The following is a 21,664-nucleotide window of genomic DNA, read 5'->3' on the forward strand; positions in this document are numbered from 1 at the left end:
TTTTTTTTTCGTGTATTCAACTGCAAATGCTGGGGGAGAAGAGAGAGCTGATGTGTGGATTCGTCAGTCGTCGGGGCGAGAGAATTTGCCGCCCACAACAAAGCCTAATTGCTAAGCCCTACATTGACACGTGGGTAACGCAACACTGTCTAGCGTGGCCTGCTACAGTGTTTCGCTCATTCAATCGGGTGGGGGGGGCAATTACTTTGAGGACCCTCGGACATTGAAGAAGTAAAATAAGCGTACCTCCTGTCTCAAGACGCAAGCTCAATGGGGTCAATTTTCCAGACCTTGTTATGCGTACTAATTGTATACTGGGCATGCATACTGTATCGCAGATGGTCAGTGTATTCACGAACACGACAGTTTGTCTTGGATCAGCGACGCAAGGCCGGTATCCCGGACACAGACCATCGCCCCTTAGCTGTCGCCGCGGCTGATGCTGCCGCTCGTCGCCGAGCTGCCATGGAGCAACGATTGCGTGAATCTGACGATGTATTCCGACCAACGGCCCTTACTGCGCAAAATGCTCGACATCGTGAGAACCCGTCGTCACCAGCGACATTTCGTCCGATTCCTGTTCCAGAGCCTGTTGCAGTATCTTCCATACCATCTGTTACTCGTCATTTGCATCAATCAAAGCCACATCGTCGGGTGTGGCCCGAACCCGAGACTTTCTATGGACCTACTGTCCCCAGTCGAACAACAAGCTCATCACACGTCTCGAGTACACTCAAGCCACGCAAACGCGATGCCGATGAGATCACAGATGCAGGCGATCATGATCAGGCGCGACCGGTTTCTTCTCGACGTGTTCGCCGAAAAATGTCGCTGGAAGGACCGTGCCGCCCCGAGAACCATCAGAGTGTGGTTGTCTCTGACGACGATGAAGGTGATCTCGAGGCTATGGATGAAGACGATGTCGCGGATACTTCGACGACCTCCTACGATGAAGAAAGTGATCTGCGTGAAGACATGAAGGAGGAAGAAATGTCGAGCGGGTCAGCCTCACTCAGCTCCAGTAGTATGGAGGAGGACGACCTGGACAATCGCGATGAGGTCGATGTGAGCGAGAGCGACGAGGTCATGGCACCTCCCGCAGGTTTCAACAAGCGCTCGTCATCTGCGCTTAAGCGTCCCGCTGACACATCAGATGATCATGGTCCTGGCGATGAATGGACAGATGCAAATGGTCTGAGATGGCGCATTGGCGATGACGGTATACCCCGACGAGCTGTCATGCTAATCGAAATGAAACCCAAATATGCGATGCCTCGTGATACTGTGCATCCAGATGCACGGGCTCGTGTGCCGATGCAAATCGAAAGGTTTCTTTCTCATGATGAATATGAAGAGGCGAAGCGCAAGAAACAACTCAGCTGGCAGCATGAATTATCGCATGCTAAAGGGTCAGTGTCAACTTCTTCGTCTCCGCCAAGCTTTCGCAGTGACGACGTCGAAGACAGCATGGCTAGTATAGTTGCTCGCCGTTCACGAGGTCAGGCGCGTCGTCGAGGTGCGAATGACTTGCTGTTTAGCGACTTGACGCGCTCAAGTCGCTCGTCACTCTCTGGCGGTGACGATTCGATGTCGAATGTCTCAATGGGTGATGCAAGTGCAGATGACAGCGCTTCGTTTTCATCGTCCTTGCTTGGTGACCAGGCCGACATGTCACGTCGCTTGCGTCTTTCACGCGCCTCTGCTTCTCCAGCTAGACGCACAGCCTCGCCAGCACGGGCCGTACCGCTTATGAGACAACGATATGCACGGATATATGGCGCATCTCCGCACTCTCAGTCCCCGGTGCGAACTTCTTTGGATCAGGAGGCCAAGCGGAAACGTGAAAAGCGACTCATGTCACGGCTCCATGCTGAGCGTGATGAAGCAGCGAATCATACTAGTTCTGGCACAACTTCGTAAGAAGTGCACATACGGGCTCGTAAATTGTTGATACCATTCTGTTCGGTGATAATACGTAGACATTTCGATCATATATACCTGGCTTTTTTGGTTGATTTTTCCCGCCTCTCAATGTAGCTCGTGAACAAGACAGCGAATAAATTTTCATTGAGCAAATGTATGTATCTAGGTCTTGCGACTATGGTCTTGTAGTTACTTCTCTGCTGATAATAGCTCGACGACACTGCTTTTACGTATCGCGGCTCAACATTGTTCCAAGCCTTCCACTTTTGTCATCGTCTGGATCGGAGTGGGCGGTCTAGCTGGACTTTCTTTCCAGGGTGGAGGCGGCTATCTAGTGGCAATGTACCCCCACAGCCCAGAGGAGGGCTTGCTCTTAAGTTGGGATACAGGCGTGGAGGATGTCATCTTCTGACACAAAACGGGCCAGACCATGATGCTGATAAAAAAACAAGCGCTGGGACAAGCCCAGGGCGTCCATGCAACTCACAGACTTTTTACAATGACACGTTCAAGCACCGCAAGTAGTCTTTCCATTCCTGCACCATCTACTGCCTCTGCGAGCGACCAAGATGCCGCGGCTCTTGGCCGCTTCTTCTACCGGAACAGCATGATCAATGAGTGGGCCAATCATCCAGCCCATCGTACGACATTACAGCAACTGATCATGTTTGGTAGATCAGCGCGGAGAAATCGAACTCTGCTGATGCAAAGTGCAGACTATCTCCGCAGAGAGCTGACGATCCGCATTGCGCACCGCCTGCGTGACATGCAAACGATTCCGTTCGTCGCCATGTCCAACGAGCAACTAGACTCAATCTACCAATTTTACTGGCGTACATTCGAGACTTTACGCCGAATGAGCAAGATTGAATCGGATGAGCAGAATCAGCACCTCATTGATGTTGTGACGCACTTGCTCTCCGAGCGTAAGAGTAAACTTGATCTCACCGCGGGCATCTGCCGTGAGTGTATATATTACATGGAGCCTGAGGCGGTGAATCTATTTTTGGCCCGCATGTTGCGCTCGCAAATCTCGCGGGAAGTGCTGGCGAAGCAGCATATTGCACTTTCACTCATGCAGGTCGCTCCTGAGGCGAAACGTACGCCCAACGTCGTTGGCATGATCGATACGCAAATCCTTGTTGCACGCTCAGTCCAACAGAGCTTTGAGTTTGCTAAATCGAGCTTAGCACGCACGTATGGCTGGGATGAGTCAGATGCGCGCATGCCCTCTGTTGAGATTTTCGGCGATCTCCAAGCGCAGATCGCCTATTTGCCGGCACACTTGGAGTTTATCGTGCTTGAACTATGTAAAGTGTCGATGCAAGCGACTATGAATCACCATACAAAGACAGGGCAGGTACCTCCGATTCGGATCCTCATCGTCGACAGCGCATCGAAAGATGAGGTAATCATTCGTATTTCCGATCTTGGCGGTGGCTTGCGTTCTGTGCAGTCGACGGAGGCAGACAGCAAACCACGGTTTCCAACGAACGTGACTCGCGCTCGAGGACCTTCGCTCTTGCCTGGCATATCATCTTTGCCACCCGTCAATGAGGCAGAAGACACCTTGCTTTGGTCTTTCCATAACCTTGGCAAAGAGCTTGAACGAATGAACATTCAACTCGATACCACCGCCACTCTCGACCACAGCCAACTACATGCTGACGGCGCAGAGACACCTGATCCGACGTCTTCGTACCCTGGAGGCGATGGTCTCATGCGTCTTTCGGTGCTCAATATGGACTCGCGCTCTGGCCTGCCTATCGTGAAACTATATGCAGAACTGTTCGGCGGGAAGCTCGAGTTCCGCGCGATGGATGGCTATGGAACCGACATCTATCTCCGCCTGCCGAAGAATGGCACGACCAAAGAGCTTCATGAATAATGCATATACCCACGTGTTTCTGGTCTTTACTCTTCCTCTCCCTACCCCCAACGTAGCAATCATGTGTTAGTCGATGTCTGCGGTCGGTTAGTCACATGTCATGCTTCCTAGTCCTGCGGTGACGCACAGTGCATAAGTAAGAGAAGTAGCCCACTAAGAACAAAGAACAGCGACAATAAACGATTTGCCTGTCGATTGCGCTCTTTTGCTCGGCGCAACTGCTGATTGCCCCGCGTGACCTGCTCTCCGTGTGTGCCAGCGTCGGAGAGAAGTGTATCGACGTGTTCATTCTGTTCCTCCAAATGTTGTACGATCTTGGTCTGGAGAGAGGAAATGTCCTGCAACTGCTGCTCCGCATGCTGGACAGCTGCAAGATCAGCTTGCAATGATTGGACAAGAGCTGAGGCTTCTTCTTCAAAGACTTGCCGCTGCTCAGTGCTCAGTTGATCAACCACGTCCACACCTTGCTGTCCCATCGCACCAATACTTCCTTGGAGCGCTTCCGCCGGTAACGCTGACCCTGTTTGTGTTGATATGGATTGTGGTGTATTATCAGACAGTTTTTCATACCTCTGGCGCTGCATGTCAACGCGCTTCTGTTGGAGTGATGCTTGGATCGATGAGGCTCGTGCTAGCTGCTCAGACAGGTACTGCGTCACGGCCATGTGATGCACTCCTAACAAATTTGAGGCTTCCCTCTGTTGAATCATCGCACGGCTTTGAAACAGGCCTAGCCGTCCAAGGCCCGTAGCACCTACTTTCTCGAATGCACGCGACATGGCTTGAGAACGCACTGCAACATCACACGTGTAAGACCAGACTAGAACGTACACTTTTCTCCGCGCTCTAGCTCCTGAACCCGAGCAAGGCATTGCTTAATTACAAGCTTAACCTGGAAGTCAACTTCGTCTCTTTCCGACTCCGTTAGCGCCGTCACACCGAGCCACCGAGAAAACGCATCTTGCTGTTGTTGTTGATGCTGTGGCTGGTCGCGATCTTCTTGGTGATTTATAGCGCATCTTCTTCCCTTCGCAGATAGATCCAAGTATGCACGACGAATTAGGCCTAGAAATGTGTACAGCGAAGCAATGTGACGCTTCTAAGCATATGCGTGAGTGTGTGAGCGGATGCATCTAGAGACACGTACTATCGCGTACGCCTCGTGCGTCCATGTTGCTGCAGCATCTAGCTGCTTTTTTGCAACGGGATCTATCCTTTTTGGGGTCAGCTGCACATCTGGCACCTGTGCGTTGAGCAGTTCAGCAAACACCGGCGTCTCATCGACCACTGGCGGTCCGTGCCGCATGACGACGTGAGAGACAGAGTCGTAGAAACCTCCACAGGCGCCATGCCTCCGCGCCTCTTGGGCCGAAACCTAATTCTATGCATATATAGTGTACAAGGTGACGGGGAGTCGAAGTCGATCCTACACGAAAGCAATGTGCGAACAAATGAAGCGAGAAAAAAAAAAAAAAGACTACTTGTGCCGACGCCGACGGCCTGAATACTTGGAGTCATTTGGCACATCCTTAAGGTCAGTAATCAGGCAGGGAGCACGTACAGACTTTCCACGTGAGCGATTGAGATCCTTTTTACGTTGAATGTATGCTTTAGATGACTCAATCTTCTTGTTTTTACGATGTCGGTCTTTTCTAACATCCTGCATCTTGCGGGTTTCATGACGTACGGTGGAGTCGTTCTCGTCAAAGTCCAGAGCATCAGGAAGCCGTTGCTTCACACCTTGACCTTCACCATTAGGACCCACGAGCATTTCACCGCCGACCCACAGAACCAAGTAAATCTTCTTGGCCTTGACAGAGTTGGGGTAGTCAACGACGAGACCGCCACCAAATCCTGCCCGCGTGGCTTGCGACATGATGAATGTGACTTGATCATCGCTTTCTGGATAGAACTGAAAGACGCATCGCGCACCGCGAGAAAGAGAAGCGTAAAGCGTAGAGAAGAACGTGCTGAGACGAGCTGCGGGAGAGTTGTAACTCGTGTCTGCATTGCAGAGCCACTGAAGCACCGAGATACTGATAGCCCCATCGAAACTACCTGCGCGAAACATGCATCCATGTCCAGCATCGGCCAAGATCATATCTCCTTCTACATCTCTTTCGAGGCCGACACTCAGCATGCTCGGACTGATATCGAATCCGACCCATTCATGCCCCAGTTCAGTTAATATTTCGCCTGACAGGCCTGAGCCGCATCCAATATCGAGTACAAGAGCTGGATGTCGGTGTGGAGGAAGAGCAAGTAGTTCGATAGCGCGCAATGTCATTTCTGCCTGGATCTCCTGGTTTCGTGTGCTAATGATGTTAACCCTTTTGCGCCGCACCCCACGATACATACTTGGCGGTGTATTTGCGTGCTTCTGTGTCTCCGTAGTAGATTTCAGGTGGCGCCTGATGCTCTGGCCTGCTCATGATTGATATTTGGTTCTACTCTCAAGTGCGGCAGCACAGGCAATGGGTAATTTCCGTCGTCCCGGTGCCGTACAAAAGCTGCGATGTTGATGGAAGTTCTTAAACCTTGGATTCTGTCATGTCAAAATATGAAATCGTGTTTCGTAGTGCCCAAACGAATGTGGAGGTCTGTCGCGAAAAGTTCGAGATGGTGAGAATCTCGGTCATGCTGACCCGAGATGCGGCGATGAAGCATGCTCATTCGTGCAGTATTGAATGTACGACTGGATTTACTTCAAACTATTTAGGTGCTTTTCCATGATTTCTAGAGCCTTTTCCACCACCAGCAGCGGGACCGGCCTTCACGCGTCCTTGCTGAACATGTGCAGCTGATCCGTTGTCTTTTTCAGGCTCAGGCGCCGGCTCAGCAGCCGGCATTACGAACAAAACCAGCAACGGCAACAGGTAAATCCAGTAGCGCTGCAGAAACTCGACAAGGTTCTTCGGAGCCTCTTTGGTCTTCTTGTCATCGCTCTTCTTACTGTTGGTCGTCGTTTCGTTGCGCTTTGGCAATTCGATCGTCGTAGTCATCGTCTCCGGGAGCATAAGGCGCAGCTCTGTGGCAAAAGTAACTGGATAGAATGCTGGCATATCTTTCTCCGCATAGTTCGGACATGCATCAGGACCCAAGTTCCATTCTTGCTCAACAGCGTACACAATGCCGGCAATGCGAAGTTGTGTCCCCTCGTCCGTAGCGACAGGGGTCAGATGAAGCTTGATAGCATCAGGTAGTACGTCACCATCTTTGCAGACACGAATTTGACACTGCAAAATTAGTGACTCATACCCTAAATCCACGCACCAGTTTCGTGTATGTCATAAATCCTTCGTCGTTGTCCACCAAATCTGAGCTTTCGCTCGAAGACAAATCGCGCATATCACCAGGAACGACCTTGATTTGATAAATGCTCTGTTCAGTTTGTTCTGGAAAGCTAGGCATCGCATCGATGCCTTTATATTGCGCATGCGGACCAGCCTCCAACGTGTTGGGAATCGTGACCAATGCTCGCGGGTGCCAAGGCGTCATGGACACAGTGCCACGTCCCAGTTCGATAATTCTGTGCATGACTGTGTATTCTGACATCTGTGATTGCGCTGCGCGTGCGCATGCAGCTACCACGGCCAGCACACACGTAACTGCGGGCCACCTCATCGTATAGATCGTACGCACGCGTGCACAGCTGGGTTTGACGAGTGAGCGTGGAGGGAGGAAGCCCAAGCCACGCACAATCTGGGCCGCCTTGGTCGTCACGTGCATTCACTCATGCTCACGCTTACGTGGATCTAAATTTACACTGCGAGCCAAGTTCTATATAACTGGCGCGCCAAGTCTGGAGAGCCAGATTGGTTGTAGATCATGGCAAGATTGAACGCTGTCTCTCGTATCATGTCGAACCCACGCAATGGTGCTGACGATGCTTGTTGTGCTCTCTGAAGTACGCGTTCATATCGAGGCACTGCGATGTGGACTAGACCTGCAGCGTTAAAAGTATTTGTCCAGCATTTATATGATGTTGATATACGTACCAAGATGCTGGTAGGCGCGTCCAAAATTGTAATCAACTTCAAGCGATTGTCCGCGCAGTTCAGCGTAGTTTGCAAGCATCGACATGCCTTGAATGACTGTGTGGTTTCGATTGTCCACTTGCCGATTCGTAGCACGTCCGAGAGTCGCAGCACAGCATAGTAGACAAAGCAAAGGGTCGTTTTGCTGAAGCGCCAGCGCTCGATACAGGTAACCCATAGCTGGTTGAAAACTGTTTGCACACAGCATCAGGTACCCATAAAATATCTCACCAATTGGTGACGACTTGGTAGGCGGCACTTGGGCCTTGGTCGTGTTGCTATATTCATCCGTGCCAGCCGCGCCTTTCTCGTCATCATCGTCGACCCCTACCATTGTCCATCGGCCTGTACGTGGATTGACTTTCGCTGGGCGACCCATAATTATAGCTTCGTGAGTCCTCATACGCCGCTGATATTGTTTTGTATTGGTCGAGCTAACGAAAGCGTCGACACCATAAAATCCCAAGCTGTTCGCCAACGACGTGATCAAACGTAAAGGCTCGTTATGAAATTGGTATGTTGTGGGAAGCCAACGCGCAATTTCGAAAGCCCGTGCAAAATCGCGTGAATACAATGCGCATGCTAAATATATTGTAAGAACGGTGTGTGTTAGTGAAAGTAACGCTGTCGTCGAATACGCGCGGAGGCTATACGTACCCAGCCAGCACAGGTGCAGCGATAACTTACGCTCTTCTGATGGCCAGACGGTATTCGATACCATAACATGACGAAACATATCGTTAACAGCCTCATCTTCATTTCCCACCTTAGCAAGAGCGATTCCGTACTTCATAAAGAGGGTGACCCAATCGTCAAAATGAATCGTGCGGAACGTCGTTTGTTCCTGCTCATTATGATCCCGAGCGAAGTTCTCAGCAGCATTTGTACTTGTTTGTGTTCCTGCAGCTTCGTCAGACATGGCTTCATCCACCATTTGATCACGGAGACGATTCAGAAGCTCTTCAGCTTGAGTATCCAGATCTAATGCTTTCGATTGTCGTGAGCGTCTCGGTCGTACAACACCTCGGTATTTGGTATGGCGTTCCTTAGGGAACAAAAGGGACATGGATCGAAACGAGTCGATCAAGCGACCAGCCACCTGGATCCACTTTCTCGTCGCTGTAAATCGCTGCTTCGTGGCTGCATCAACGGGTCCTGATATCGAGGATGAAGATGGCTCATTGTCAAGTCCATCCAGGAAGACAAAGTCATGTCGCCAGAATCCATCCACGAAGACCTCCGGCTCGAGTGCACACAGTTGAATCCATGCAAGTCGTGTCTCTTCTTCACGCTGTTGCTCGAGACGCTGTCGCTCAGCATACGTGATACCTGAGCGAGAAACGCGCTGCTGCGTCGAGGCTTGAGCCGATCCAGGTGGTAGCTCTGATTCATTGAAAAATGACAAGGACGAAGGTGGCTCAATTGGACGTTGATTTGGCCCTGGAGCCGCTTCATGCGTATGGTCGTTATTTTTGTTTTCATGTCGAGCAGCAAGCACTTCGTTCACGAGATCTAATGCTTTGTTGCGCTCACCAAGCTCTTCATAAATTTCTGCGAGACTCAGCTTCACATCAGACTGATGGGCCTGCTCGGCCAAGATCATTTCGAACACTTGAGCGGCTTCTTCCAGCATATTCAGGTTTTGGTAGCACATGCCCATATGAATCCAAACTTGGACATCATCTACAAGGCCTTCTTCAAGCAAAGGGCGATATGTTTCGAGTGCCTCGGCGTAAAGCTGATATTCAAAATACGTGTCGGCCATCTCGAGGAATAGCAATGGAAACTCCATAGGATCCGTCTCATCAATAAGCAAGCTGAAATGGCGCTTTCCCTCTTCAAAATCGCGCAGCATAAAACGGGCCTTGCCAAGTCGAAGCCGGACTTCTCGATCTAATTCATATGCCTGAAGGTGGGCACTAGTATCCCCAGCATTTGCAGCAGGAACTTCATCAAGCTCAAGGTCATTTTGTGCGTCGTCTAACCTGTCTTCACGAATCTGGCCACGCATCCATCGGATAGTCTGCTTGACGACCAGGATGACTTGCAGCGGTCTTTTCAAGAGAAGAAGCAAGTCAGCAAGCGTTACAAGTTCATTCAGCGAAAAAATGACATTTGCTCCGGTCGTAGACTCCATGTCAGCCAGGGCTGGGTCAATGTTGGGGTCCTGAGCACCTCGCATACTAGTACGTCGCATATCCTCGAGAATATCGGCACCGATTTCATAGTCGCCCAGAGATACTAAAAGTGGGATAAGTTCTTGCAAAATTTCGGCATCATATGGGCGCAGCTTAAGAATTCCATGAAATGCATCAGCTGCAACACGAAGGCGGCCAGAATCTTTCAGCATCATCGCCCGATCCCATAGTGCATCAATATCAAATCTATTCGCCTTGATGACCTGCTGAAGACAGTAAATCGATTGTTGCAGAAGCCCACGCTCCCGACTTCGGCGCGCAAGTGATCTCCATTCCTCTGATGCATTCGATGTCAGGTGGGCACCCACAATCCGGCATTGAATAGACTTTTCTTCTTCACCAAGCTCTTCAAAGCACATTCCAAGAGTATACCAAGCACTTTTTACAGTTGGCTCAATTCGGATAACCTCCTCAAGCTGCTGAATTGCTGCTGGCAAATTCGCTTCGACGTACGAGATGTTCGCCTGCGCGATTAGTGCTTTGACTTCAGGCGACAGAGCCTGTTCTCGGATTCGAGTGGATTTGTTTTTCCTCGTGTAGCCATTAACGTCCCTTAACTCATGATGAAAAGACTCCATATCCGCTTCCATCGATTGCTTCCATGCATTCCCCTTCCCACGCTGGCTAAGTATTTCTTCTTCGTGCGTTATGGGCTCATCTTGAAATGCGCTAATGAGCCTACTAAAGTCTTCCTGTCCAATATCCGTAAGAATTTCTTCTTCATCATTTCGCTCTTGACGAGCAGCAGTCGTACTGTTTTCTATATTTTCGTCGTCTTCCGCGTCATCTTCACTCGGCTCGTATTCATCAAATGCTGAGGAATCACTAGCGTCCCAATCGCTTCCTTCGGCATCCGAATACTCTTGCATAGAGTCTAGTAAATTTAGATTGCCACCGCTGCCGGCATTGATACTGCGTCTTGACGTCACCATCGCAGATTGGCCCACGAAGTGGGTCCAGTCCGATCAAACGTCTCACGCGCGCCAGTCGTGGAGTTGGGGTAATACAAGTGTTGAATGTGGGAGTGACACACGGTCCTCCACATATCGGCCGAACTTCCCATCAACAGTATCCTCGACTCACTCTCCTCCGCGTCAGTGCTGTGAGACACAGTTGTCGTCGACGGACTCACGCGCGAGATGGTTGAGCCGGCGCCAAACTTCCGACCGTCGCGCTCGAAAGTCGCATATTACTATGACAGTGCGTCAACATAAGATTGAGGACTGACAGCAGATGATGTAGGGAACTTCTCGTACGGGTTTGGACATCCGATGAAACCGCATCGAATGCGCATGGCGCACAACCTAATCCTAAATTACGGCCTCGATAAGCACATGGAAATTCTTCGACCGCCTCGTGCTACGCGGCAACAGATGACCAAGTTTCACACTGACGAGTATATTGACTTCCTCAGTCGCGTCACGCCTGAATCAGCACCGAAGCTAACAGGAGATGGGACACGCTACCTGATTGGCGAGGATTGTCCTGCCTTTGATGGGTTGTTTGAATTCTGCACAATATCCTGCGGTGGCTCTATTGCCGGTGCAAACCGAATCAACGACGGCCTCGCTGACATTGTGGTCAATTGGTCAGGTGGGCTCCATCATGCTAAGAAACGTGAGGCCAGTGGATTTTGCTACACAAATGATATTGTGCTCGCAATTCTTGAGCTCTTGCGCACGCATTCACGTGTTTTGTATATCGACATCGATGTGCACCATGGTGATGGGGTTGAGGAAGCCTTCTACGTGACAGATCGTGTCATGACCTGCTCATTTCACAAGTTCGGCGACTTTTTCCCAGGGACAGGCGATGTGCGAGATATCGGAATGAAAAAAGGCAAGGCATACGCAGTAAATGTTCCGTTACGAGACGGAATTGACGCTGACACTTTTGGCTCGATCTTTCGTCCTGTGATTCAGCACATCATGGACTGGTTTCGCCCGGGTGCAGTTGTCTTGCAATGCGGCGCTGACTCACTTGCAGGCGACAAGCTAGGCTGCTTCAACCTCAGTATGCGCGGACATGCAAACTGTGTTGAGTTTGTCAAGTCGTTTGGCGTACCCATGATGTGTGTGGGCGGTGGTGGATACACCGTACGGAATGTCGCTCGGACATGGACGTTCGAGACAGGTCTTTTGCTGGGCAAGGAACTACCTGTGGATCTGCCATTTAATGACTACATTCAGTACTTCGGCCCTGAGTACAAACTGGATGTGCCATCAACAGGTATGGACAACTTGAATACACCGCAGTATCTTGATGGACTTCGGACCCGTATTATTGACAACCTACGATCTATGCCATTTGCACCTAGCGTTCAGATGCAAGAAACGCCGCGCACATCGCTATTATCAGCAGCAGGTGCAGATCCGGATCTGTCCGAGGATGAAGACTCGGACTTGGACGAGCGCATCTCTCAGAGATTACGCGACCGTCACACTCAGGCGTTTGGCGACGTGCTTAGTGACGATGAAGACGAACCAAACAGCATGACAGCCTACGAAGCTGACATGGCAATGATGCAAGCGGCGGCGCGACCTCCGGCTGGTCCTTGGGCGCCGCCCATGCCCATGCCCCTCGGCGGAGCTGCTGGCCCGTCGCTCATGACATATCCTCGTGAATAGGGCGTGGGGACCTGCAAGTAAGTAAATAAAAACAGTAATTTGGTAGCATACTCAAAGTTTCCCTGTCAGCGAGACTTGATCCATTCTTGAATGCCTCTGTTGAACGTAGCTCGGTTCAGGCCTTGGGGACCTACATGGACAAATTTCACGCCCAATTTCGAATGTACTTCAGCTGATGGCGAGATTTTAGTGTTAGAAAAGATAAGTTATTTTTTTTCCGAAAAAAAAAATAATAAATAAAACAAACAGAACAAAGGTGTAAGGAGCGGACGTCAAGATGACAAGTGCATACCGTTTCGATGTTCATCGTCGAAAAACACTACCGCATGTTAGTCGGCCCAAACAGGAGCAGATACTTCACGCATCAAAGTCGCAAAGCCAATACTCATAACTCCAGAATCACGTACACATGTCCCTGAAATCGATGCCTGTGACTTCAGCCAAGCGTCGAAAATGAGTCGTTTTGGAGCCAGGATAGATCTCCAAGTAATCAAAGAGGGCTTTGCTCGTTAGCACAGCATGTTTCATAGTGTATACATACACATAGCCGAGACTGGCGGCTCTTCACCAGCGCTCCTAGATATCATGAGACCCTGAAGTGCCTGCCTCGCAACTCGTGGTGCGGCAGTGCGAGAGGCAGCAGCTATAAGAACTCCGTTCTGCCGAAGAAAAAAGAGGATGCCTCTGTAGAGGTAAGATCGCATTCAATTGAGAAAACGCACGGTACATCATCATAAAATGATAGTCGCTCACCTGAGCTGACAATATGTCAATCAATCAAGGAACGTCACGATCATAGATCACGTACGCGTCGATAACTTCATTTTGCTTTCGACTGCGACGTAGCGGCGGATCTACATGCGTATCGACCCAGAGCTTTGTGTTACACAAGATTGATTCAACGTACTGGCCAGAGTGTATAATCCAAGTCGAATACAACCAGCCTTGGTAACTGAGCCCTCTCCGCCGGACGTGTCATGGCAATGACTGTGTTGCTCCACCTAGAGGGAAAGAGAATTCATGTATTCTGCGCGGGTCATGAGATTTTCTATCTATCCTCCACGATCCTTAACCAGACAGTGGTGGGCGTATGGACAGGCCGCACATGAGCCGTGTGTCCGAGACTGCCACACTGCCCTTTTATGAGGGTGCATTCGTCCAGGCTTCGCCTGAGATTGAACGCATTCGCAAAGATCTTCCCAACTTTTCATCGCCGGAGCTGCGTGTTCAACGAGTTGGTCAACTAGACTCACATCTTCTTGATCAGGAACTGGCGGACTTGTTAACGCAGCCTGTAAAAAATGCATTGCGCAAGGTATCGCCTAAATTTGAGCAGCGCTATAACTCTGAGATTCTCGTCGCGTTACGTTTGATCTTGTACAAATTTAGTATCTATGACCGCGGCGCAACATATGGCGCGATGCTTCAAAACCTAAAATACCGAAACGAGTGGGCACATCGTGCACATTGTACGTACAGAGAGAATTTGACTGACTTTATTTTTACAGTACACTCAACGGCTCGGGATGCGCCACTATCTTCCGTTCAACTTGCCCTGCATCCGTTGCTCACGATTATTTTGCCATATATGTACAGCAAAGCCAAATCGTTCATGTCAAGCCGCCAGTACGATCTCGCGCCAACCGAGAGTCTGCAATTTATTGCATATTCGCTGTCAGAGCACTGGCAAAGGTTGTGGAGCTTGATTGGTTTGGTCAATTTCAGTCTCTTTCTCTGGAATGGCAAATACCGTACCGTGGCTGATAGGCTTCTCGGGATGCGCCTCACTTATGCGAACCGTGCGCTGCACCACAACGTCTCGTTCGAGTTTTTGAACAGACAACTTGTGTGGAATGCAGTTATGGAGTTTCTTCTGTTTATTGTGCCGCTTGTGCGGCCTAAGCATTTATTCCACCTGTTGACGCTGTTGCCAAAACATCAGAATGTACTCAAAACACTTCTCAAGATAATGCCCACAAAAATCACTGACAAGTTAAGCTTGCGCCTTGATATGTACAACAACGTTGAGTACTACGGGTACGACATGTTTGAGCCGCGGGGCAAGTACTGGTACCTCCCGGTCGAGTGTTGTCCCCTCTGCTTCGAAAGGCTCGAGCGTGAAGCTGGTGTGAATGTTCACCAAGTTCCTATTCCCATGTCAATCAAAGACGAAGTATCGATTCCGACTCCGGATCCATTGCATCCATGCAAAGGACTCGCAGCTCGTCACAAAAAGAAAGCTGACAAGTCGGACTCCTTCAATGAGAATGAAAGCAAGAAGATTGCTGTGCGCGCGGCGAAAATGGCCGAGCGCCGTGCTGCACGAAAAGGCGCTTCATCGATGACGATTGATCGAAACTATTGTCCTACCGTCCACGACACCTCTCCGAATGGCATACGATTTCTGGATGCATTGGCATTTATCCCATATGCGACGCAAGGCAAAAAAGTCATTTGTAATTGCAGATACTGCTATTCATGCATTGGTCGCAAGTTCAAGGAGGAGTTAACTAGTGTGGATTTGCGTGAGCTAGGCGGTTGGCCTTGTCTTCGATGTGGCGACATTATCTTTACAGCCGAGCGACTAAGATAGTCCGGGTATATGTAGTTGTATAAAGTATGCGAGGAGCTCAGTGCTTATTCTGTCTCAACCTCATCATCTGAGGCATCTGCGTCGAGTAGGGGCAAAGCGTCGTCGTCATCGTCGTCGTCATCATGATTGCCAGCGGCAGTGATGTCCGATGGAAATGCTGCTTTCTTGCCTGACTGCACTTGCACAGAGTGGTCGTGTGTCTCATTTATGTGATCCGACTCCATGGGCCGCTCACCAAACGATTGGAAAGAAGACGTAGCCACGCCTGGACCATGTGGCATCCCATCCCGCGAGCGACACCTCTGAGCGTGGTCGTCGGCGTCTGTCCCGGAGAAAGAATCCAAAGCTGTCCTGACTTGCTCATGTTTTTCTGGAGAAACAAAGTTGGGACGTGTAACTTCGGAACGAATCGGACGATGAAGTTCATTTACTGATGAGCGCGCGATAGAAGTGGTAGGCGCAGGCACAGAGTGCGGGGTTTCGAGATCAATGTGTGCGTCTGACATACTCGCGATGGCTTCCGACATACCAGCGACGCCTTTGTGCACGCGAGGAGCTACTTCATCGATTGTGGCAAACGAAGTTGACACCGACTCAGGTCCCTGCCAGCCAGCCACAGGCAATGGCACTTGGTCCTGTGTTTCCGTCGCAGCCACTTGCTCCTCCAACGCACTTGAGTCGATATGATCGGTAAGAGGTGGGACGCGCGGCCGAATTACGACGAGAAGGCGCGATACGCCAACAGCACACGCGATGCGCACCCTCGATATACTAGACTGCGTGCCCCGAACGAGTATGGCATGCACACGCGCCAAGACATAAGCTACTAGAGCGCCTGCATGAGATACAACCAAAGATGTGAGGACATCCACACACCGTTCACACATGGTTAGCATAGCATCATTTGACGCATCCAGCACACGAGCATCGATGAGGACTTCTGTCAAACCGACAAGAGCAAGCGCGCCGGTGCGTGCAAGATCTCGGTGCCCTGGCGCAGCGCTCGAGTTTAGCAGACCAAACAAAGCAACAAGAACAGACGCTGCATGGCAGACCATGTCCATCTCTGTGCACGTTTTGGACATGATCGCATCTTGAAGAACGCGTGTTGAGGCAACGATCGCATCGCTTTCGAACGTGCGTGTGCGTTTCAAAGGTGGCATGCACGACCATGACATAGGCTCTTGAACGACGAATGCGCTGAGCGTTTGAATACAGATTCGCGCGATGCGTTGGACCACTGTGCTCGCAGGATCCAATGGTATGCCTGCGCCACCAGCGAAACCATTTGGAGCCAACACGCTATCACGCGCCAGCAAAAGATCAAGCGCACACAATGCGAGGGATCGCTCCGCTGTCCCATGCGTGTATTCGGCCATGGCACTGAGCTTGGAGATTGCCTCACTTGCATATACAAAAGGCCAGGCTTGCTGCTGAAACGCCATTACCACTTGAACAAGGAATCGCGCACCCAGTTGACGTATTTGTGGAAGATACATGTGTTCGAACCGGAGCTGATCAATGGGTGCCCGATGACCTGGCGGAATATGCGCTTGGATCATTGCTGTAGCGATCTGGACACATCGGGCAATGGGCACGGGCACAGCGCGCAGAGTCGGCGTGCTAAGAAAGTAGGGCAATACGCCCACAGCATCGGGACACGATGTGCTGCCGAGAAGCAGTTCACAACGACCAAAGCAGGCAGGGATGCTTTGTGCAAAGTCAGCTGCAGACGGGGACATCCATGCTAAAGGATCGGTATTTGGTGCGGAAAGTCCTGATGCATGCCATGACACAGATGGGGCACTCCCACAAACGCACACGATAAGGGCGTCCAAGATTTCAGCGACTGTAGCAGCCCATAATTGTGCCTGCGTAAGCTTTGAGGAGCCAGAAAAGGTGCGAGCATCGAGATCTGGCTGCAAAGAGGATGATGCAGCGCCTGTTACATGAATGGCCGACAAAAGACGCGTCGCACTAGCCGTCAGGTATACGCAGCGCGGCGGGATATCGGTTTGTAGTGTTGCATAAGGACCAAATAGTATTTGCATACACAATGCATGGATCCGAGCAACGAATGTCCGATACGTCGTTGCATGCCTGACAACTTGGTCCTGGATCACATCGAGGCATTTCGACAGGGGTATACTTGCATGGGAGTACACCGACCCCCAAACCTGTGATGCAACTTCGCATACACTCACTAGAGCATGCCCAATCTTGGGCACGTTGGGCGTCACAATAGTACGGTGGAACTCTGGATGCGACTCGCCTTCGCTGCCCATAACTTCGTATCCAACCAGCTGTGTCAGTGATACCACAGACGCAAGAATTAGCTCTGCGCCTGAATCGATCGGATTTGATCCAACGTCCACACATGCACCAAGATACTTCGCGACTTGCTCGAGATGTGCATGGGCATGTTGAATCCAGACTTGTCCGTGCAACTCGACAACGGTCCAGCCACACTCTTCCACAAACGTGCGTGCAACGTCTGCACCAATTTCCCAACAAGGTTCTTTCTTGTTCTGCGCAAGTGATGTGCTCAACAAAGAATTGATGCGCTTCTCTAACACATGCAGGCCATCAGTGTCACGCGTATCTGACGCTTTGCGAATGGCATTGGTCATGCTAGCGGACATCCATGCCTCTTGCACATGTGTACGAGACTCAAGTGCCGCTGCTAGAGGTTCCAGCGGCAAGATTGGCAATGACATGGCGCGTCTTCGAGCGTATGAAATGACTCGCACTTCGTGCTGCAGACGGACAAGATCGTAAGTCGACGTGTAGTGTCTCGGCATACCTGGAGCTCACGAGCAGGCACAAAAAAATTGGCGTGCTCTGGTAGATCCTTAGTCAGCATGAGAAATGACACACACGCCTCAGGGCGAGGGATGGTGGATGGGCCTTCCCCCAGACCTGTGAAACAAAGCCGAGAGGAGCGAAACAGACGCTGGTGCACACGTTCACGCCGGACTGACGTACGTGTGAAACGCGATTTAGCGGGTTATGACAAGTCTCGCAGGGCCAGGTGGCAGTACTGGTCCACGACGCGCACCGCGGAACAGACCGGTACCGCGTGTGCCGTCGAGAACGATGCGCAAAATAGAGCTCGATATGGACAAGCCTCCAGTTGAGCGTCTGTGCACACTCACGGCATTTCAGGGTGCCTTCAATGCAACGGACTTCGTATCTGCACTATCAGAAGACCACATGCAACAGGCGCGAAAGCAGCCTGTGTTTGATGCACGCCCACTTACAGACACATTTGCGCAGGCGATCCGCGAACTACAGAGCATCAAGGGCAAAATGCTCGAGCGAAGCACTGCGCTCAATTCGGCTGTGCAAGTGTCGCAGTCTGTGTATACCAAGAAGTTGCGGCAGCTAACGAACAATTTTGATGCAACACAGTCGTCGTTTGACTCGCTGCAGGCGCGCATCTCTGAAGTAGGGCGCACGGCTATCCGAATCGGGGAGCAACTGGAGGCCTTGGACCGCCAACGTACTCGAGCAAATGAGACACAAGACCTGATTGAATTTTACTACATGTTCGCGCGAGGCAGCTCGGACAGGCTTGACAAGCTGAGGAAGGAAGGCGGGCGTGAGGGGCGACTGAAAGCCGCGACGATCCTGCGTCGACTTGCCGTCATCAGCCGCGAGGTGGACATTGAGGGCAGCAATGAAACGCGTGGGTTTATTGAGCGATACTGTGAGCAATTTGAACGCGATATGCTCAGACTCTTTGACAAGTACTACCGGCGCTCTGACCCAAAGATGATGAGCCACATTGCACATGTGCTACAGCGCTTCAATGGCGGCATGTCATGCATTAATATCTATGTGAACCAGCACGACTTTTTCATCTCCAAACACCGGATCGTGGAAGCTGAGAAAATCGGCGCGTCACCGGAGTGGAGCCAGATTGCCGATCCGAACTCGGTGCCACCACGGTCGGAGCCGTCGCTCGATGCCCTCTACACGGAAATTAAACGCACTGTGGAACTCGAGGCGCAGATCATTGCAGCTGTTTTTCCGACGCCTTTGCTTGTGATGCAGCTTTTTCTGCGACGTGTGTTTGCGCAGAGTGTCCAGACGTACGTCGAGACTATCATGCAACGAGCGCTCGATGCAGATGCCAAGGTTCTCGGTACGACGCGACACGATACCTCTATTGATGTCGCTGGCCTTGCCTTCCTCCGGATGCTTCACGTCACACGAAGTGCGACACTGATGCTCGTAGCCGATCTCAAGACGATTGACCTTCGAAGCGCCGGCATCACCATCACGTCTACGCCTTATTCAAGTAGCAGTTTGGATGGTCTCTTTTCGATGGGAAACCACGAAGCAGATGGACTAGTTACCTCTGATGGGTACTCGTCAAAGCAGCTCGCTGCTGCGGGTGGCTCCGTGCTAGGAGCTATGTTGGACCAGCATGTCGAAGAGCTCTTCTTTCAGTTCCTCGAGCAAGTCCGCTACATGGACCGTGAATGCCATGTGCTAAGTGGTCTTTACGCGCAGGCGCTGCATCGTTTCTTTACCTGGCACCAAAACACGATCAAGGCATCGCGAGCCAATGCGACGATCTTCAGCCGAGTGCGTGAGCAGTTTACAGGCGGCACTGGCTCGTTCGGCAGTTCTGTGGCTTTTTCAACTCTGTCTGAGAGTGCAGGATACGGCAGTGGTACAACGCCTCAAGTGTCGTCATTTAAGCGGCTCGTCGACCGAGCACGTGGCCTTAGCATCCCTGATGAAAACACGGCCGTGCCTTTGGGCCATGATCCTGATGAACACGGCGAGTTATCGCTGGAGTTGGCTGAGCGCCTGTTGCGCTGGCACGCAGAAGCTCTCGGTCGATGTGTGGATTTGTGCGCATCGTCAGACGTGCCGAAAAACACCTTCAATCTGCTCCGCGTGCTCACGGATGCTTACCTGAAGGCATATGTGGAGGCGGCGCTGGAGACTGCTACCGTCCAAATGTTCGGCTACGACGTGCGCGGGGCAGCGCCGCCAGATCTGCGTGTGCTCTCGCTTGTGCAGCGGGTCGAGGAGCTATCAGAACTCTGGCAACACTACGTGCAGACAGCGGTATTGCCACTCACCGCATCTAGTGTCACGATCCGCCGTGAAACCAACATATACAACAACCACAACATGCTACGTGTGGAGGGTAAATGCGAAGCCCTTCTTCAGAAGTACACAGATAACTTGCTGGGCTTTATGGCAGCTCGTTTGGCAACGCAAAAAAGGACAGACTACTGCCCACGAAACGACGATGTCGCACTTACACAGCTCAATACGGAGCCTTGCCTCGCTATCGTTGATGCGCTCGAATCGCTCGATCAAGAGGCACGTAGGACGCTTTCGGAGCGCACGCGCGAATCCCTTTACACCGAAGTGGGCATCGGATTTCACGCCCTGCTATGTGAGCACTTGAAAAGATACACGGTAAATGCTACGGGTGGCCTGATGCTCACAAAAGATCTGGCGATGTACCAGGATATATGTGGCCGTTTTGGCGTTCCCATTGTCAACGACCGATTCGAGATGCTCCGACAGCTCGGTGCCCTGTTCATTGTGCAGCCCGGTGTGCTGAAGTCGTACATGCGTGAGGGCCACCTGAGCAACTTGGACGAGACCCTCCTGCGCCCATACCTGCTCCGTCGTCAAGACTATTCTCGTGATGTTCGTACACTTGATGACGCCAGCGATGCATCTACGGACGATGCTACCGGGCGCACAGCAACGCTCCTCGCTTCGTTCAACCAGCATTCGATCCTCTCTGGTCCATGGGCGTCGGAGAAGAAGAGCGACTTTTCACGAGATGTGCCGTCGTTCGTGACGGATGTGCCGGATCTGCCCAACGTGATCGAGCAACTTGTGCACCCACCGCAAGAACGGCCTGGCTCAGCTCGTAGTTCTCGTGGTGACAGTTCGCCTGCGCGCAGCAATACACCGCAGTCAGTGCCCCTCTCGATGCAAGACTCGCCAAGAGCTAGCGGACATGCTGGACAAGAAAGTCGCACGGATCGCTTTGAGCGCGCTTCTTCGCCCATGAAAGACTCTTCATCAGGATCAACGGGAGGGCTAATGAATCGCGATCGACTTTCGAACCTGCATAACCTTGTGCAAGATCTGGATCTGAGCTAGCTTAGTTAGGCGAGATATTCTTGCATGGTTCGTCCCGCCGTTTGACACGCAGCTAGCACTACGCACGTGGCGTCAGTAGAGATGCATATGGCAACAACATGCATGTATGGATGGATGTATAACGTACAGGCTGCTTCACTTTCATCTAGCCCTTGAAAGAATTCTTGCATTTCCACAGTGAGTCCACCTGCTTCTTGCATGTGGACAGCAGAAAGTGCATCGCCCTTCGACGGCGAGCGTCCCAGCAATAC

General features: G+C 51.3%; 11 protein-coding genes across 11 annotated transcripts; 5 read left to right on the forward strand and 6 right to left on the reverse strand.

Moving 5' to 3' along the window:
• Positions 1-465: 465 nt before the first annotated feature.
• Positions 466-1,920, forward strand: MGL_0241 (uncharacterized protein; the record flags this gene model as incomplete). Its single annotated transcript, XM_001732414.1, has 1 exon — positions 466-1,920. One exon carries the CDS (start codon positions 466-468, stop codon positions 1,918-1,920), a length of 1,455 nt encoding a protein of 484 aa, XP_001732466.1.
• Positions 1,921-2,353: 433 nt separating this feature from the next.
• MGL_0242 (uncharacterized protein) lies at positions 2,354-3,811 on the forward strand (the record flags this gene model as incomplete). The annotated part of the gene is made up of 1 exon (XM_001732415.1): positions 2,354-3,811. The coding sequence occupies one exon, from the start codon at positions 2,354-2,356 to the stop codon at positions 3,809-3,811; it is 1,458 nt and encodes a 485-aa protein (XP_001732467.1).
• A 107-nt stretch (positions 3,812-3,918) lies between these two features.
• On the reverse strand, positions 3,919-4,590 carry MGL_0243 (uncharacterized protein; the record flags this gene model as incomplete). Its single annotated transcript, XM_001732416.1, has 1 exon — positions 3,919-4,590. The coding sequence occupies one exon, from the start codon at positions 4,588-4,590 to the stop codon at positions 3,919-3,921; it is 672 nt and encodes a 223-aa protein (XP_001732468.1).
• A 698-nt stretch (positions 4,591-5,288) lies between these two features.
• Positions 5,289-6,243, reverse strand: MGL_0244 (uncharacterized protein; the record flags this gene model as incomplete). Its single annotated transcript, XM_001732417.1, has 2 exons — positions 5,289-6,126; positions 6,170-6,243. The coding sequence occupies 2 exons, from the start codon at positions 6,241-6,243 to the stop codon at positions 5,289-5,291; spliced, it is 912 nt and encodes a 303-aa protein (XP_001732469.1).
• Positions 6,244-6,522: 279 nt separating this feature from the next.
• On the reverse strand, positions 6,523-6,873 carry MGL_0245 (uncharacterized protein; the record flags this gene model as incomplete). Its single annotated transcript, XM_001732418.1, has 1 exon — positions 6,523-6,873. The coding sequence occupies one exon, from the start codon at positions 6,871-6,873 to the stop codon at positions 6,523-6,525; it is 351 nt and encodes a 116-aa protein (XP_001732470.1).
• A 699-nt stretch (positions 6,874-7,572) lies between these two features.
• Positions 7,573-10,915, reverse strand: MGL_0246 (uncharacterized protein; the record flags this gene model as incomplete). Its single annotated transcript, XM_001732419.1, has 4 exons — positions 7,573-7,757; positions 7,810-8,430; positions 8,506-10,424; positions 10,500-10,915. 4 exons carry the CDS (start codon positions 10,913-10,915, stop codon positions 7,573-7,575), a joined length of 3,141 nt encoding a protein of 1,046 aa, XP_001732471.1.
• A 270-nt stretch (positions 10,916-11,185) lies between these two features.
• Positions 11,186-12,673, forward strand: MGL_0247 (uncharacterized protein; the record flags this gene model as incomplete). Its single annotated transcript, XM_001732420.1, has 2 exons — positions 11,186-11,246; positions 11,280-12,673. 2 exons carry the CDS (start codon positions 11,186-11,188, stop codon positions 12,671-12,673), a joined length of 1,455 nt encoding a protein of 484 aa, XP_001732472.1.
• A 272-nt stretch (positions 12,674-12,945) lies between these two features.
• On the reverse strand, positions 12,946-13,201 carry MGL_0248 (uncharacterized protein; the record flags this gene model as incomplete). Its single annotated transcript, XM_001732421.1, has 2 exons — positions 12,946-12,992; positions 13,081-13,201. 2 exons carry the CDS (start codon positions 13,199-13,201, stop codon positions 12,946-12,948), a joined length of 168 nt encoding a protein of 55 aa, XP_001732473.1.
• A 577-nt stretch (positions 13,202-13,778) lies between these two features.
• MGL_0249 (uncharacterized protein) lies at positions 13,779-15,266 on the forward strand (the record flags this gene model as incomplete). Its single annotated transcript, XM_001732422.1, has 1 exon — positions 13,779-15,266. The coding sequence occupies one exon, from the start codon at positions 13,779-13,781 to the stop codon at positions 15,264-15,266; it is 1,488 nt and encodes a 495-aa protein (XP_001732474.1).
• Positions 15,267-15,310: 44 nt separating this feature from the next.
• On the reverse strand, positions 15,311-18,067 carry MGL_0250 (uncharacterized protein; the record flags this gene model as incomplete). Its single annotated transcript, XM_001732423.1, has 1 exon — positions 15,311-18,067. The coding sequence occupies one exon, from the start codon at positions 18,065-18,067 to the stop codon at positions 15,311-15,313; it is 2,757 nt and encodes a 918-aa protein (XP_001732475.1).
• Positions 18,068-18,479: 412 nt separating this feature from the next.
• Positions 18,480-21,413, forward strand: MGL_0251 (uncharacterized protein; the record flags this gene model as incomplete). Its single annotated transcript, XM_001732424.1, has 1 exon — positions 18,480-21,413. The coding sequence occupies one exon, from the start codon at positions 18,480-18,482 to the stop codon at positions 21,411-21,413; it is 2,934 nt and encodes a 977-aa protein (XP_001732476.1).
• Positions 21,414-21,664: the final 251 nt, after the last annotated feature.

Source organism: Malassezia globosa (assembly GCF_000181695.2).
Source record: "Malassezia globosa CBS 7966 chromosome Unknown mgl_sf_1.1, whole genome shotgun sequence".
In the NCBI taxonomy this organism is placed as follows: Eukaryota; Fungi; Basidiomycota; class Malasseziomycetes; order Malasseziales; family Malasseziaceae; genus Malassezia; species Malassezia globosa.